The sequence below is a fragment of the Zeus faber genome (assembly GCF_960531495.2).
Source record: "Zeus faber genome assembly, chromosome: 9".
Taxonomy (NCBI): domain Eukaryota; kingdom Metazoa; phylum Chordata; class Actinopteri; order Zeiformes; family Zeidae; genus Zeus; species Zeus faber.
The window spans coordinates 11940880-11958003 of NC_137197.1; the positions used below are offsets into that span (position 1 = coordinate 11940880).

Below are 17124 nucleotides of genomic sequence, written 5' to 3' on the forward strand. Positions count from 1 at the left end.
GTTAAAATATATGTAAATGTGAGGACCAGTCTCCGAATTGACATATTTCTTGGTTTAGAAGTGCACCAGAAACATGGGTCCTCACTTACTTACTCATTTACTATTCATTTGCCGTTATTTGTCTCCATTCTCTTAAAAAAATGTGTGGAAGGAGATTTCTTTCTTTGATACTTACGATTTTCTTTTCCTAGGAATATCACTACGCATTACTTTACGAGTAATGAGGTTTACCATTTTTATTTTTTTGCAATAATATTAAATAACACTTAATTAGTGGAAACAGGAGTGGAAATTCTGGATTTTCTTTTTTTTAATTATTTTTCAATATATATGCTTCACTCCCAATCTCCCTTTTTAACCAACAACAAAAAAAACACACAAAAAAAATAATAATAAAATAAAAACAAAACAGAAGAAAGAAAAAATGAAACGTTACCATTCCATTCCTCCTTGCAGAAGATATGATTGGGTGGGCATGTGGTGGTTGTTGTGCAGATGTCATCGCCATTGCAGGTGAAGCACTCAAGCGCATGCACTTAAGAGAGGGAAACATGAACAAAACATTAACAATGCGTATCACCTGTTTGCCGGCCAGGAAATAAGCCGGCCAGTTCAATGAATAAAGTTACTAACAGAAACATTGCCACCACTTTAATGCTGCCATTTGACGGCTCAAGTATGTCTCATATGTAAAACAATATCTGCTTTTTGTAATTAGTCGCCACCACTGTCATGCTGGAATTCTCCAGATATTTAGTGAGTAAAATAAATCATATTGAGACTTATTCGTATTAAGGAGCAGAACCCCATAAATGGCCTCCTTACCTTGCGTGCTGCACAGCAGGGCCAGCAGCAGAACGGGGAGCAGGACCTTCATGTTGTCAGATGGAAGAAATCTGAAGTATAATCTCAAGACCGGTCCCATTCCTTTTATAGTCGTACACCCCATACCACCCTAATCCGGTTGGTGAACTTCCTGGTGTGCTTTTCTGATATGCAAAATGTCCAAAACAATGCCAGTCACACTAACAAATACAAATAAAAAAAACAAATGTGACAATTCCCTCGTAATGTGCATATTACAGTATGCCAGGATTTTGCAGGAGGAGGATGTTTCTATCTTTTTATATCATGGCATAATGCAACAACACTGCTATTTTAACACAATGACATGATCACGTGGACCCTACCTGTTGACTTTTTTTTTTTTTTTTTTCCGGTAAACCTGTGCCGGTTGCGATCTAACGGGTGAAGCAGCATTCCGAAGCGTCCATAACAATGGAATCCACTTTGCTTTCGCCTTTTTATTTCTGGCATTTCCTTGATGGCGCTTACCAACACAACCGTGGTCGGGTGAAAACAAACCGTGCCTCTCAATGTTTCCCCTTCACCCTTACCGCATAAAATAGTTAATGAATCACAAAAATCAATCGCAGTGACTGAAAGAATGAAACCGTTTGGATGCAGAACTGCGTTATTCATCCCTGTAGGGGGATTTCCCAAGCCATTTAGGAGAAGTGGGCCGCCATCGAGGGACTAACTCCACATCTAGAACCAATGCCTTGCTCAGGGGCATCGGGCGTGGACCTGACGTGCACGTCTTTTTAGGGCGGGAGGAAACCATTATGAACACTGGGAGAACATGCAAAGGCACCGGTTGGGGTTCGGAAACCCAGAAAGCTTCTCGCTGTGAGGCGGCAGTGCCTGGGCCTGATACGTGCCAATATCAACACATGCCCCACCCCGAAAGGCTTCTCATAATTCACTGATGCATCACTTGGAATGAGATTTCTTCAGTTGTAGTGTGACGGCGGTCCCTGTAGTGTTAGGGCGGTCCTCACTCTCCGTGGAGGAAATTTGCGACAGGAACCAGGAATCAAATATGAATCCTGCAAATTTGCTCCGAGTGGCCAAAGCTTCAGCTCCGAGATAGCTTTTCAACATGCGCGGCGAGGCGTGCCTCCTTTCTGCCGTGCCACCATCATCAGAATGCATCAAACCGTGTGAACAAAAACAATATTTTTCTCCTTGCAAGTCTTCATGGTGTTCATCGGTATCCGACTGGTTAAACAGCATTCCTACAGCACACACTGTCCTCACACGCGTGCATTTTTTGTTTTTACATTTGTGGGAGTTGATTTTCCATTTTAGAATCAGCTGCCACTCCACTGATGTGGACAATTGAGTCAGACCAACTTAAGGTCGGTGTGTTTTGGGCCATTTTTTTTTTTTTTTTAACATTTTACCTTGCGTCAGAAAAAAATCATAAATTAATACGCAATTAACTCATGCAAAATATTTTGCCACCTGGTGCCACATATGTATATTGACTGTCTTGTGTTTAATGTTATTGTTTATTGTTTTACATCAAAAATATACTTATACTTGCTTCTATAATGATATGTCTTATGTTTTTGAATAATTTCTGCTGTTGATAAACTTGAGCTTGAAATGCTGCTTCTCAAAACTCTTAGTTGTTGCCTCTTGGAAAGAACGTGATTTGAGGTCTTTCCTGGGAAGTACAGTACCAACTCATTCGGGTTTTAACTGTGTGGCATTTTGTCAATGAATGTTGGGATATCTGGGTCAATCCAGCCGGTGGAGCTAGAACACATCCAGGCGTTTTAGGAGGGCTCAGACTGCCACTCAAAAGGCTCTGATGGTTTTGAATAGGGAGCCTCCATTCTGAGGTTTTAGTCGGCCGTTGATTGTGCCATCCCAGTTTGGAGAACCAGTTTAAACGGGTGGCTGAGGAGGTTGCGGTGTACGAGAGTTTTTCTACAAGTTGTTTAACGGTCGTGATTTGAGTTCCATACTGCAAATGTTGTACAGTTTGTTCATGTGGCAGCGGTAGAAGCAGTGCTACAGTCACAATACAGCCATAACTAAGAATTTTGAGACACACCCTCCTTGGGTTGGAGTTTGGAACGCAAATGCATTGAAAGCTCAATATCACCTTCCAAGAGATGCCTAAAATGACAAACGATGCAATTCAACCCAATGTCTCTCTGCAGCTTCACTTCTCCAATACTGTGAAGTGCATCTTTAAGCAAAAGCAACAGCAGTAGCTTTTCCAAGTGATTGGAATTGGCATCTTTGAAATCAAAATCGTTTTTGAATTGTTTTTGGACAATTATTGCCATTTATTTTGATGGGCCAACACAGTTATCAATTATTAAGGCTTAAAGGCTTAAAGTCCTTGTCTGCTTATTTTGCTTTCTATTGCTTTGCTTTGTGTCCAGGGCAAAGGCCTCCATTTAAAAAACTATATAAATCTCTCTCCTCCTTTCACTACTGATTCCAGTTGGGCTGCTATGGGTGATGGGATCTGACATGGCGATGGAGATTAAAGCGTTTCATCTATTATTCACCACCTTCATTGAAGACAGTTCCCTCTTCATCTACCATCTACGGGTCTCCGCAAGCGCAAAGTAACATTTTCATAAATCAATCCTCTGCCAGAGTTTAAAGCTTATAATTCTAACAAATAATTTAGCATAAATTATATTATGCCTTCATTTTTCATGAATGATATTGGGATTTTATTTGTTTTATGTGGTTTTTTTTATACATGCACAAGTGTCATTTTAGCATTGGATTATTTAATTGTACAGTATAAAACAATGTTTCTTTTTATGTTTGCTGATCCGGACAAAAGTAACTACTATGTGGTCTCTGTGGATTAACACCGATCAGCCACAAACATTAAAACCACCACTCATAACCACTAATATTGTGTAGCTCCGGCGTGCTGCCAAAAGAGCTCCGACCCGTCGAGGCATGGACTCCATAAGACCTCTGAAGGTGTCCTGTGACAGACCTGCCAACCTTGGAAAAATATATTGAGCACCACAATAGTGTAAGAAGGAATCTCTGTGGTGTTTGAGTTACTGCAGCTAAATGAGAATAATCAGTTATTCACACCGTAGCTGTAGCTCATCAAATTGTATGCAAGATACTACAGCTAACTATATACCGTACAGAAATTCATATCATGAGGATGTACCCCGTGAAATGCATCTCGTAATGTTACTGAACATGTTTACCAACTATAGAAGCGCCGATTGTAATTTCCTTGGCCTTTTCATTCAATTGTATGTTCATAATAAAACATTAACTATTAAATAACTTATACATTTTCGTCCGATCATTTTGAGTTTATATCCGTGATCGGGGAAATCTAATTATCTTATCATTTGTCTCATTGGGTATATCTGCTGTTTGTCAATGACAAAGACTTTGAGTGATCTGATCACGATCACGTGATGGGACAGCTGCACATAGGGACTACTGCTACAATTTTCAGTAACTACAGTAGTGAGATTGACGATTTTGACACTGTGTGTTTATTATTGTTCCTTTTTCACTATGGAACAATAATAGAACATGAAAATGTCCCTGAGTTCCAATAAAATAAATTACAACATGGAACAGTCACTGAGTTCCACCTTGAAGTACCGCCAAACAGCCGAGATTTTCTTTCTTTCGCTCTCTCTTTTGAGCGTCAGCTACGCAACTTCATCACACTAGGTTGTATCAGTTTTGAGTATCGGAGCATTTTTACGAGTACAGTACATGAGCAAAGTATCGGGTGTCTACATAGGACTGGCACAGAAAATAAATCTTATCAGCCGGTCACCTGTCATGGTCGATCAAGCTGAAAACTGGCCAATCGATTGGTGCAGCTCTATTTCCGACGTTTTTTATGTTAACATTACAGTCACAGTCACCTCAGCAATGCAGTGTCGGTGGAAGTATAGCTGCGTATCAGTGGATGATGAATAAGCGACAGGAGAGGGAGGGGAGGGCTTACAGAACCACAGGTCGTAGCAACTGGTCCAATCCCAGGGATGTAGTTTAAAACTGGTCCAATCCCAGGGATGGAGTTTAAAAACCCAATGAATGTATGGTATGGAGTTTCGTATTGATTGATTTATTGTTTTTCGCAATTAAATTAACATTTTCAGAATGGGCAGTCTGACCGGTCTGCGGCTATGCAGACCCACACACATCGCCGGTTGTCCTTCCTTGGACCACTCTTAGTAGGTACTTACCACTGCATACCGGGAACACCTGCCATTTTGGAGATGCTCTGACCCAGTCGTCTAGCCATCACAATCTGGTCCTTGTCAAAGTCGCTCAGATCCTTACGCTTGCCCATTTTTCCTGCTTCCAACACATCAACTTCAAGAGCTGACTGTTCACTTGCTGCCTAATATATCCCACCACTTGACAGGTGCCATTCGAATGAAATGATCAATGTTATTCACTTCTGTTAGGCCCACGGCTTCCCAGCACCACTAGAGGCCGCTCTTGACCCATCCGCAGCTCCTCCCTTAGGCCAATTTCACACACCTGGGATCAATTACCTTCATCACCCACACAGTATTTATTCTGGAGCGCTCCAGTCACTCATTGCCAAACCGTCAACTAACTTACCCAAGTTGTACTGCTACTGGCTAGTTTAAGTCTCCTTGTTTAGTCTTCCCCTCACCTGCTTGTCTCCTCTCATCGACCAAGTCTGTTCGTGCCTCTCCATCCAGCCGGGTTCCCTGTCTCTCTGCCCGGATTCTGGACCCCTCCTTCCCTGTCGTCGTCGTCATCATCCCTGCCCTGCTCCATCTCCACCCCGCCGGGTCCCTCCTGCCATCTCCACCGTGCGGTCTAATTAATAAACATCCTTCGTCTGCCTTCCATCTCTCTGGGTCGTGCGTTTGGGTCCCTCCTAGCTCCGATCGTAACAACTTCACCCGTCAGTGGTTTTAATGTTGTGGCTGATCAGTGTATATAGATGTAGCAATTGTTGTGCAGATTTGAGGTGGTTTGGGGTGTGTGCATGTGACAGTAGTTTCTTTGTCGTTAGTGAGATATAGAGAAGGTTGCTTGGAGCCGCCAGGAAGCCGAAACCTTTCCAGGAAACATTGCTTGACATAAACACCTTGGTGGCAGCGCTTAAAGCTGGGGATTAAAAGAGAATTTGAATGACGCTTCGGGTAACTACTGTAATGCATCTATGGTTTATTGTTCACGGTTCATATCACACTAGTAATATTGTAATTGAGTTCTAGCGCCCCCTAGTGGCCAAGCAAGCTCCCTGCAACAAGTGATATGGAGGGAATATACCCGCTATTCAGGTTGTGACCAAAGGTACACAGATACAAGGTACACAAGACAGATGGACTCTCTAAAGTAAACAACCTAAATGAGACATTAGTCACACACATAACTGTACAGCAGCAACACCGTCCTCCGTGTTGGCTCTGTACATTTGATTAAATCCTGCTTGCTGCACCCTGCTTGCTACAACAGCAACGTGTGCATTTGGAAGCCATATCCCATACATACTGTAAACTAATACCGTTTCATATATGATTTTACAATTACGTGTCTGGATTTGAGATAAAGCGAGCCTCTCATAAAACAAAAGGTAAATTTTATCATCTTTAATAATTACATAGTAACAGCATTTTAACTCTGGTTTTCTTGATTATTCCCAAGAGGAATTGTTTTGGCAATGGACAGGATTTTCTCAGTTCTCATGTTTAAGAAAAACGCCGGTTCTGTGTCCAGACTTTAATCCCACTGTGCCTTGGGAGAAAAAAAAAAACTTGCATACACTTTAGGCTACATGTTTTTACTTCAATATCTGGCGATAAATGTTTTAATTAAAGGGAAAATTAACTTGAGATTGTATTTCATGACACAATGTGCAACTTCTATAGACTGTGACTGATGACAAATGCCTCCTGTGACTAATAAGCCGAAAGATTTCCTCCGGGCATGTGTGTTTTGCAAATAGGCAAATAAACCCCCTTTCCTTTTTGCACTGAAAGCTGTAAATCCACTGACAATGTTCCATATTGGCGTAATAGGTAAACAGGAACCGGTGTCGATGTTACATAAAGGTCGTTTCATAAATTTCCCCACGCTCAACCTAGTGTCATTTCTTGGAAAATTCCAGTACAGCTGTGTTACGGCTGTGATGTGAATGGAAGCAGTAACAATGCCGGGACAAGCACATCAAGTAGGGGCAGAGCCGAATCTGCATTTCGGCAAAGCACAAACAGTGGCTTTTGAAGAATATTTATTTTGTACAAATATTTCAAAATATATTATAGCACCTGAGTCAGAAGCCGGAGAGGGAACGAGCAGACAGGGAGAGGTAGAACGGGGTAAGTAAGTTCCTTCTCCGGAGGCAGATAGTGTAGGACAGGTTGGAAATGATCACACTGATTTAAAAAACACTGTGTAGCCTTGGGCGAGGACGGTGCTGACTGCAGAGCTGTGAGCTCTGTCCCCCTGGCAGCGGAGGGAGCTTGGGCTGGGCAGGAGGAGCTGGCTGGTGCGGGGTGGGCATGTTGCATAACCGCCGTCTCCTGGACTGTCCCTTGCCCCATCTACTCCGGAATTATCATGGCATGTGTGAAAAGGCGCGAGGCGGAAATGTTCCGGAATGTAGCTGCATAGGTAAATAGTGAAAACCACTAATGTTGCCGGTATGGATATCCCTGTAATTTACCGGGAACTATGTGTGAAAGGGGCTTAAGTCACATAACAAAGAATCCGGATAGGATAAAGAATCCTAGATTCACAAACCTTCTCGGAATCTGAATCCAACTAGGAATCAAAATAAAGTACTTTGAGTGTGTAACAGTTTTAAACATCGAATCAATAGATTTAGTAAAAGCATGAAAATAATGCAAAAAAGGGAATGGGGTCTAGCACTCATCTGATATTCACACCATGTTTAACTAAAGCTCTGGAGTCGGTCTCTTCAGCTTTTTCTGCTCCAACGTGTCTTTTTGGTTTTCCTCGCTGATGTCCTCATGTAGATCTTTTTCGGCTCTATGGAAGGAATGTGGCAGATAAATGTAGAATATCATTCGATTATCATCCACGTTGATGGATTATTCAATTCAAGCAAATATGCTGTAAAATGTATTTCGTATTAATTTATGGGCTATTATACCTTGATGTCTCAAATTTCCTCTGCCTATAAAAGGTGCTCTTCTTCATTAGGTGGAGGAGGACGATGTCACAGAAGAAAGCTCCCTGTCGACAAAACATCTCATTCAGTCCACGCAATATGATGACACAGCTTGCACTGCTGATTGTTGAAGAACAACAAAAATGTCATACCCATATCATGAGAAAAAACATTGTAATTAAATAAGATCATAGAGCAGGACCTAGAGAAATTATAGGTGTTAGTCGCTGTATTTAATGAGCTCGTTGTTGACATGACAGTAAAATCCAAGAAGAATTTGTATAATATTTCCCCTTTTTTTATTAAATGCATATAGCTTGTTTGATTTTTTTCCTTCTAATGAAATGTAGTTTGTTATTTCATTTTTTTTTAATTATTTTATAATTCTACTTTGTAAATGCATTTTGCTTCTCTGCTTTTATTGTTGCTATCTGATGGCCTTCTTTTAATTTAAAGCACTTTTAGTCGCATGTCATGTATGAAAGGTGCTATACAAATTAAGGTTATTATTATTATTATCATCATTAATAATAATAATAATAATAATAATAATAATAATAATAATAATAATAATAATAATTATTATTATTATTATTATTATTATTATTATTATTATTATTATTATTATTATTATAAATAGTAGCCACGTGTTGGGGGTTAGGTTTCATGGGTAAACATCACAATTTAAAATATGTTACTTACAGCCCCCATCAGTGCCAATCCTGATCCTATGTTGATGATCGTTGGGACAATACTGAATTGTCCAGCCTATACGTGATGGGAAAGTAAATTCTTTCAAAATAATTCTCCTAATTCTTCATTTTCCAATCCTTAAAATGTATTCATAAAATATATTTTTTACTCGTTATTATAATTTAGAATCTTGAATTTGAAGATAGTCAGTTTGAACGTAGTCCTGGCCATGATACACAACAAAACGTCAACTCGTGTGCCCCACCTTGCCATACACCATGACGCTGAACCGCACGCCATAGACTTTGAACAGCGTTCGGGAGATTCCACCGGCAGCGTCTTTGAAGTAGCGGGTGTGTCTGTGCGGTGAACAGTGCGAAATGAGACGAAGATGCTTCACAATATGAAATCTTCAAGAACAGGCATAGACAACTAGGCTGTATGCATCACTACTCTTAGTCTGAAAAAAATGTTTAGAGTGAAGGACACCTGAAGTTAAGTCCCGACGCTATAGATTTGTTCGAGATGGTGACGTCCAGGCGAGTAAAGTGATATTTGGGATGGCAGTTTGAATATCCTTTGTCAAGATCGCAGTTCCACTGGATCATGATGCCAACTGAGCCACCCTGGAAGCAAGACAGGGCATGTCGAGTCACATCAAACTCCAATATGAAGAGTAGCGTTTCATTCACCACTTGGTTGAATAATTATAAGCATTATTACAACAGCTGACCTTGGGATATTTCCATAACTCTTAAGTTGCAAAGCTTACTAGTAATGCCATGTCCTGAAAGTTGTATCCGGTTTGGTTAATGATGTCTCCCAGGCGGAATATGGGGCAGTAGGGTTGGAGCTCTTTGTCATAGCGACATTTCTTCAGATACGAGCTGTTAGTGGTGTCCAGGACATTAGCTCTATGGGATTAAATATGAATAGTCATATATTTATATATATGAGTGTATATGTGTATGTATGTGTGTGTGTGTGTGTGTGTGTGTGTGTGTGTGTGTGTGTGTGTGTGTGTGTGTGTGTGTGTGTGTGTGTGTGTGTGTGTGTGTGGAGGTACAGTATAGGCACGGGGTGGGGTGTTACCTGTGTGTGTTAAAATATACGTAAATGTGAGGACCAGTCTCCGAATTGACATACTGCATTTCTTGGTTGAGAAGTGCACCAGAAACATGGGTCCTCACTTACTTATTTACTAAGATGTAAAAAAATGTGTGGAAGGAGATTTTTTTCTTTGATACTTACGATTTTCTTTTCCTAGGAATATCACTACGCATTACTTTACGAGTAATGAGGGTGATCATTTTTATTTTTTTGCAATAATATAAAATAACACTTTATTAGTGGAAACAGGAGTGGAAATTCTGGATTTTCTTTTTTGATTTTCTTTTGTCTGTGTGTGTGTGTGTGTGTGTGTGTGTGTGTGTGTGTGTGTGTATATATAAATATATATATATATAGAAAGAATTGTGACTTACTTCGAAAAAAGAAATTTGGGAAACTGGATGAAGTTCTTGATGTAGAAGGTAAAATTTTCGGCATCTGACAACAGAGCCTTTCTGGAAGGAAAGAAAGAAATTAAGAAAGGGCTTCTGAATTCAACTCGACAGCCTAACACCACAGCACTAAGGGGCGTGTAAGGTCCCCTTAGTGTGTCGGGATGCTCCGAAAACTATGTTCACTTGTCTTTGTGAGGGGTTTACTCACTGCGGTTTGAAGGGTTTCTCAGTGGGACACCACCCATAGATTTCACAGGTTCCGGTGGAATTTTCACCATTTCTTAGACAACGGCCGCTCATTAATCCTTTGGAAAAAAATGACACCAGAAAGCCAAGTTACACGTTATGTGTAGAAGCATATTTAAAAGCCTTTCTTCTGCTGCGGTGGGTGGGCCACGCGAGGAGGTGGGCCAATCCGAAGGCTGACTCTGCATTCTAATGGAAGTGGGAAAATCTTTAAATCCAAATTGGTAGTCCCCACTTCCGTGCTAAATGTGTTCCATTACATCAAAAACAACGACGCCCGCAGCGGATTTGTGTTTGTTTGTCAGGCTTGTGAATTCTACTAGCATCTGACTACGACTACAGAGCGTAGTTTAGACTGAAGTTAGATTTGTTGTCAACCTAAAATGCCATGCAAAGGGAACTTTGTCGTGTGTGTGCCAACAGTCCACGTTATATAACCACAATGTTACCGTGACACCAGGTCTGTTATCTGTCTATCGCTATCTATCTATCTATCTATCAAATAGTTTGACTCTTTTATGAAACAATTTTGTGGTGTGTGGATGGGGTGGTTTGAGCTGCCACACTTGACGCTCGTTGGTTGGGCTAATGAGCAGCAGGTTTAAAACCCCATCCACACACACAAACACTCAGGATAGGAGCCCGTGTCATGACATGTTCAATCCGCCCCTGGCTAATTCCACCTAGCCTTCTCTCTATAATAGACTGGTGTTAACAATTCCGCACCGAATGGCCCTGAAAACGCCGCTCGCTGGCGTGTGGCGGCAAGAACTGCAACAAATTTGTTCAAATCCTTCAAATGCCATCAATGCTGTGTGTTCTTACCGTGCCCGGACACCACTTTCTGGCCCTCCCTGCAGTCCTGGTCTCCTCCACAGTGTCCGTCCAGCACCTTGACACTCTGGGAGCAGACAGCACATAACTAAACAAGCACCAACGTTTGTTAGGATAACTACAGCTGACGTTGTGCAGGAGTCCTTGTCACAGTGTCTCAGTGCACCTTTATAAATCAAATACACTGGAATCTGTATTTTCCATAAAGAATGTATATTTGAAATGAGGCTAAGGCCTGAGCAAAGTCATTAATCGTATTCTTATAAAACATGGGTGTTGCAGGTGAAAATATGGATTATAATTAGTATTGAATTTAGATTATTTTAACATAGTTAACATAGTAAACATTGTAGTATTGTAATAGTTTGTGAATACTGAAATTCAGTGGGTAATTTTAAAGGGCATATAACAATCACAGTTGAGAAGCCCTGGTTTTAAGAAATACATGGAACGACCACCCAAGAGCAGGTGAGGACGGTAAGCCGAAGTACTTTAATGTACACACACAAGCAGCCATTTATAGCTGGGTAGTTGTCTTACGGGTCTGGTACTCTGCTTGAATAGAGGCTGTGAGGCCAGCCGACCCCGAGAACCATGGTTTACATACCAAGAATATTTAGGAAATAAACTCGATGCACTTCTCTGAATGACATTATGAGCTATATCTAACTATAAAGAAGGAATCTCTCGCGACGCATGCAATATTAATAAACTTTCAATAAACAGCAAACGGCGAGCCAGCAAGGGCTTCCTGTCAAAACAACCAGGCCATTCCGAATAAGGCATGTTTGTGAGGACGCAACACATGTAATATTAATATACTTTGGAAAAAACAAGTGAACAGCGAGTGTATCCAAAAGCGTGACTCTGTTAATTTCCTGTGAGAAAGAGTGTATTTTCTCCGGTTTTTCAACGCAACTGTCACAAAAAGCATGTTATGAACGGCACTGCACTAGTCAATCAGATTAAAATACACACGTCCATAACCTGACAAATAAATACATTAAAATAGCGCGTGCGCGCACACACACACACACACACACACACACACACACACACACACACACACACACACACACACACACACACACACACACACACACACACACACACACACACACACACACACACACCTTTAACTGCATTATGTATGTTTAGCATCAAACCTTTTGAGGACAATTTGGACTAAGGCCTTATTACGGTAGGCCTATAGCTGTTTGTTTTTTTGTTTAGGATAGTTGAGAGGCCAGGACAGACAGAGCAAACATAAGGACACACAGAAAATGTGTGTTTCGTGAGAATACTCACACAACACACATTTGAAGAGAAAACTATGAGGAACAGCCTCTAAATAACAAGACTTCAGATAGTTTCCATTGTTGTAAATAATGGATGGCAATAATGAGCGGAAAACACATGGAATTCCAGACAATTTAAATCAAGCAATTGTATTACAGTTAGTCTTATGAAAAGGCATTTGTGGTGTGGGGAAGGTGTGGTTTGAGCAGCCACACCTGTCCTGGGTCTAGGTAATTGGGCCCAGGATCAGGGTGGTTGTACACCTGTTGCCCATTAGACCAATCAACGAGCAACAGGTAAAACCCCCATCCCTACACACACACCATCTGCTCCCGGGCTTGTTCCACCTAGTCCACTCTACAATAAACTGGTATATTCTGAACCCCATTGTTCGTGTGTCCGTGCCGGAGGGCCCTGAAAATGCCACTCAGGTGGTGTGTGGCAGGCGATAGTGCCGCAGCATAATTTAAAGAAAAGTAAACAGGATATTAAGCCAAATCATCCTCTTCATTCAAACGAAACAGCTTTCTCTCGGGTCTCCTTGAGCTCTTCCGTTTATGTAAACACTGGATGGATGCACACACACTATATATCCACAAATATACAATATCCTTACCTCAGCGCAGTATCCAAGCTTCTGGTTCGGGGTCTCTAAGAAATTGGTTATGATGAAAATAATAACACCGCCCTGTAGCGAAAAAAAACCGAAAACATATTTGACATTTGGCAGGTAGTAGTAGTAGTAGTAGAGGCGGCGGCTGATGGTTTATTTCGAATTTTTTTCATGAATGCGCATCTAGATTTAGTTAGAAACAGCAATATTATATTAAGACAAAAAGAGGGGTCCCCACCCCGACAGACATTTCTCTGAGAGAGACACACGTGTGCAAAGGCGGAGCAGAGCGTTTTTGTTTTTTTCCCAAAATCCAATATCAATTGTCAATTTGGATAAAATAGAATAATATCAGCTGAAATATTAGCCATATTTAAGCTGGCATCACTGTGTGGTTTTAGAGGGAAAAAAGAAGACAATAACTCTTTTCCTGACATTATCTTTCATAATCATGGCAGGAGAATAAGAGGAATTTAGGGGATGGTAGCTCAGGCGGTAGAGCTGGTGGTCTAGTCATCTAAAGGTTGCTGGTTGGATCCCAGGCTCCTCCTGCTAGCATGCTGTAGTGTCCTTGAGCAAGACACTTAACCCCTAATTGCTCCTGATGGCTGCGTCCGTCGGTCTTTGAACAATTGTAAGTCGCTTTGGATAAAAGCGTCTGCTAAATGACTAAATGTAAATGTAAATGTAATAACATAGCAACAATAGTCTTTCAATGAGTCGCATATTCCAAAATAAATGACTTAATTTAGCCGGTAGGAAAAGGGAGAAGAGAAAGTCCAAGCAAGCAGCAGGTAGCGGATTCATTTTCTGGGCAATATATGAAGATATGAGGTAGGCGTTCTGAACGCGTCCTCATTGGTGGAGTCCAAACGAGTCTTTATTGGTGGAATTGGTGTAGGGTGCTCAGGTCACCAGTCCAATTATCAGCTTATGCTGGAAATGGCATTTTCAAATATTCTTCCGGTGCCCCTTTTTTAAATTTTATTTATTTATTTATTTATATATATATTTTTAACTTTGAGCGCACACCTACCCCACTTAAGGTCTCTGGCCGGACCTGCTTTTTAGGATACTAGTTCTGTCCAAGCAGGTGATAAATATACATATCAGTTTAAGTTAGTTGAGTTGAAGTTACTTTTCACCTGTGGTGGGATGGTATAGTCCTCCGGGCCCCACACAAGCTGGCCTGATTCAGGAGTGTTGGTGACTGTCACCCCCTTCAGTTTGGTCACCACAGAGCTCTGGATGGCGTCATCTGTCTCCTGGTAGCCTTTCTTGGTCAGGAAGACCCACCTGTGTGAGTACGTAGGTAAAGCGACAAATATGGATCCAAATATATAGTGTACTGCCTTTCAATAAGCCTAAAATAACCCTGTATAGCTCAAAAAAAAAAAAAAACTTCTTTCTACAGTGGAAATCAAATATTGTTGGGAAAGTTCTTCCCAAGACTGTTGCAGAAGTTCCCACAAATGTGTTGCACTTGTAGTTTGCTTTGCTTTCATCCTTCATCCCAAACCAGCCTGTCAACCAGTAAGTCTGGAGACTCTACTGGTTGTTTGCATGATTTGACGCCTAGCTTCTTGTTCTTTTCTTATAAGGTAGTCATGACGTGTCGTGGAGGAATGTTTGGGTCATTATCTTGCTGTAGGATGAACCCCTGACAAACTACTGTAGGCGTAGACCAGAGGGTATTGCATTCATGGGGCAGCAAAATGCTGCGGTAGTCCTTTTGGTTCAGGTTTCCAGTCACTCTGCTCAAGTCGCTGACTCGTGATCCAGCAAAAAAAAACAGACCATCACACTTCACCTTCCATGTTTGACAGTTGGTGTTAAACACCAATGAACCATCTTGTCACCTACCCCACGGTGTACAAAAACCCTGTGTGACCCAAGATTTCAAATTTTGATACATTGGTCTACTTCTAAAATCTACTTCCAGTCTTCAGTGGTCCACTGGTGATGGCTTCATGCCTCTTTTTCTGTTTTCACACCAAAAGTAGCGGGTTTACTCAGGTTTTTAAACAAGCAAAAATAGGCGGTTGACACCTTTCCCATTGCCAGGAGAAATGCGTTTTTTTCTGGTGTGTCACGTTCGAAAAGGGGCGTGTCAGGGTGATTGGGTGTGATTCGGTGAGTGTTATTGGGAACAAAGACAAAAAAAACTGTAAAACTTGGAAAGAAAAAGTATTTTGAGCTGCTCTCTCTCTCTCTCTCTCTCTCTCTCATATGCCTGTCTATTTATGCAACGTCCGGAACATCAATGCGCGTCCAATCGCGCAGGTAAAGGGGCCAAAATGAGCGGGTCGACCCTGGTGTCCTGTTTACATCAGAGCCGATCGGAGGTGAAGCCGATAAAAGCCAGGGTCTATTGCAGGGTCATTTGACCCGGGACTGAATCCTGGGTTTTACCTTTCCAACTGATGACAAATGCCGGATATTAGCAGGTGTTACCGGGTTTTTGGTGCAGGGGGGAAAGGGGTATTATTTTACCATATTAGCAATGGCTTTCCTACTGCCGCTCGAACCTGTGAAACCTGCAGCTCCAAGTCACCTCTTCACAGTTGAAAGTCTGGTCTTACTTGGACCCGTGTTGAGCTGTGCTTGAAGCTGTTGCCCTTTGAGCCGCCTCTCACGCAAGCTGATGATTGTTGATTCTCAGAAACTTGTCTTATGATCCTGTTTTACAGCTTTGGCGCTGCCAGACCGCTTCCTGTCAGCGTCTCCTCTGTACTAAAAGATACCTTGGCTCTCTTTACCTTTTCTCCAAAGGAAAGACCTACCACTTTTAAGGGTTATTATGGTTTGTCTTCCTTTGTGAATTGCCTTTTTCTATCCATTATGATGCAATATACTACTTGTTGCAGTGCAATATTGTGCAAATAATGCATCAGAGGGTGAGTACAAGTCTGTTCCAAAACTGCATTTTTACAGACAGAGGGTTGTTAGTAGGAATTGTTTGCATCAACTTTCAAGGCTTTATTTACTTCCATTGCTGCAGAACAGCTGTACGAAAAGTTTTTCTTCAGTCTTTTGGTAACCTAAGCTTTTCACCTTTGAAAGTTCACCACATACCTTTTGTACCATTTCATGGCATTCACTGAACTTGAACTGCTTCAATTTCAATAAAATTTTGGAAAAATGGGGGTGTGTTCTAATCCTTTGGATCGGTAGACACACACACACACACACACACACACACACACACACAATTTTATTTTTTTTTAATCACGAAACGAATTCCAAGTAATTTTATTTCAGATACAATTTTATTTGGATGAATTTATTTGCTTAACTGAAGTAAAATGTTTCATCTAAAAATATACACCTTAACATTCCAACTTTTGTAGTCTGGTGAGTGAGCAAAACCAGTTTTGATATCCGTCGATTCTGTGGCGGTGTTATTTGAGGTTAAGAAATGAACCATTTCAAGTGTGACTTTGGCTCAAAGCTTCTTTGGAAGCGGCAGATGAAGGGAGTAGCATGCGGTGGAGGACACCATACAGCGGCAGCGGCGACGACGACAACAACAATCCTACACTCACCCAATGATGTAACCGAAGATGGAGAGCTGTATCAGTCGGTACAAAAGCCCGATCTTCTTGTTGTCTGCGATGATGTACTTCTCCGTTTTGTAGTCCAGTAAGGAGACGGCGAGACCTCTCAGGCGGCTCGCGGCCATGCTCCACCCGGAGGGAGGGTGCGGGCAGGCAGGCGGGCGCTCACAGCTCCTGACGACCCGCGCTTGAGCGAACCGGACGGCACCGGCGCAGAGCACTGGACGGCGGACCGCAACAACAGCGGTCAGGAGACAGTGTTGGACCGTTTCATTCTATGCAAAAGCGCCGTAACGAGACAAACACACACACGCACGCACACGCACGCACGCACAAACACACAAACACACACACACGCGCGACAAGTTCAAACGATAGTTATCGCTTGTA

At 41.7% G+C, this 17124-nt stretch overlaps 2 protein-coding genes across 2 annotated transcripts in view; both read right to left on the reverse strand.

Moving 5' to 3' along the window:
* LOC307235371 (lymphocyte antigen 6D) overlaps positions 1 to 886 on the reverse strand; it is a 2052-nt gene extending 1166 nt beyond the window's left edge. Inside the window, exons 1-2 of the mRNA XM_080007441.1 lie at positions 826 to 886; positions 437 to 535 (exon numbers count right to left, since the gene is read on the reverse strand). Coding sequence (XP_079863567.1) covers positions 437 to 535; positions 826 to 877 — 151 coding nt within the window. The 5' untranslated portion in view covers positions 878 to 886. The remainder of the gene's footprint in view (positions 1 to 436; positions 536 to 825) is intronic.
* Positions 887 to 7234: 6348 nt separating this feature from the next.
* Positions 7235 to 16859, reverse strand: LOC307235071 (P2X purinoceptor 5-like; the record flags this gene model as incomplete). The annotated part of the gene is made up of 12 exons (XM_080007043.1): positions 7235 to 7845; positions 7970 to 8052; positions 8690 to 8755; positions 8946 to 9039; positions 9170 to 9306; positions 9453 to 9594; positions 10165 to 10245; positions 10394 to 10490; positions 11257 to 11332; positions 13181 to 13252; positions 14323 to 14473; positions 16723 to 16859. 12 exons carry the CDS (start codon positions 16857 to 16859, stop codon positions 7752 to 7754), a joined length of 1230 nt encoding a protein of 409 aa, XP_079863169.1. The 3' UTR covers positions 7235 to 7751.
* Positions 16860 to 17124: the final 265 nt, after the last annotated feature.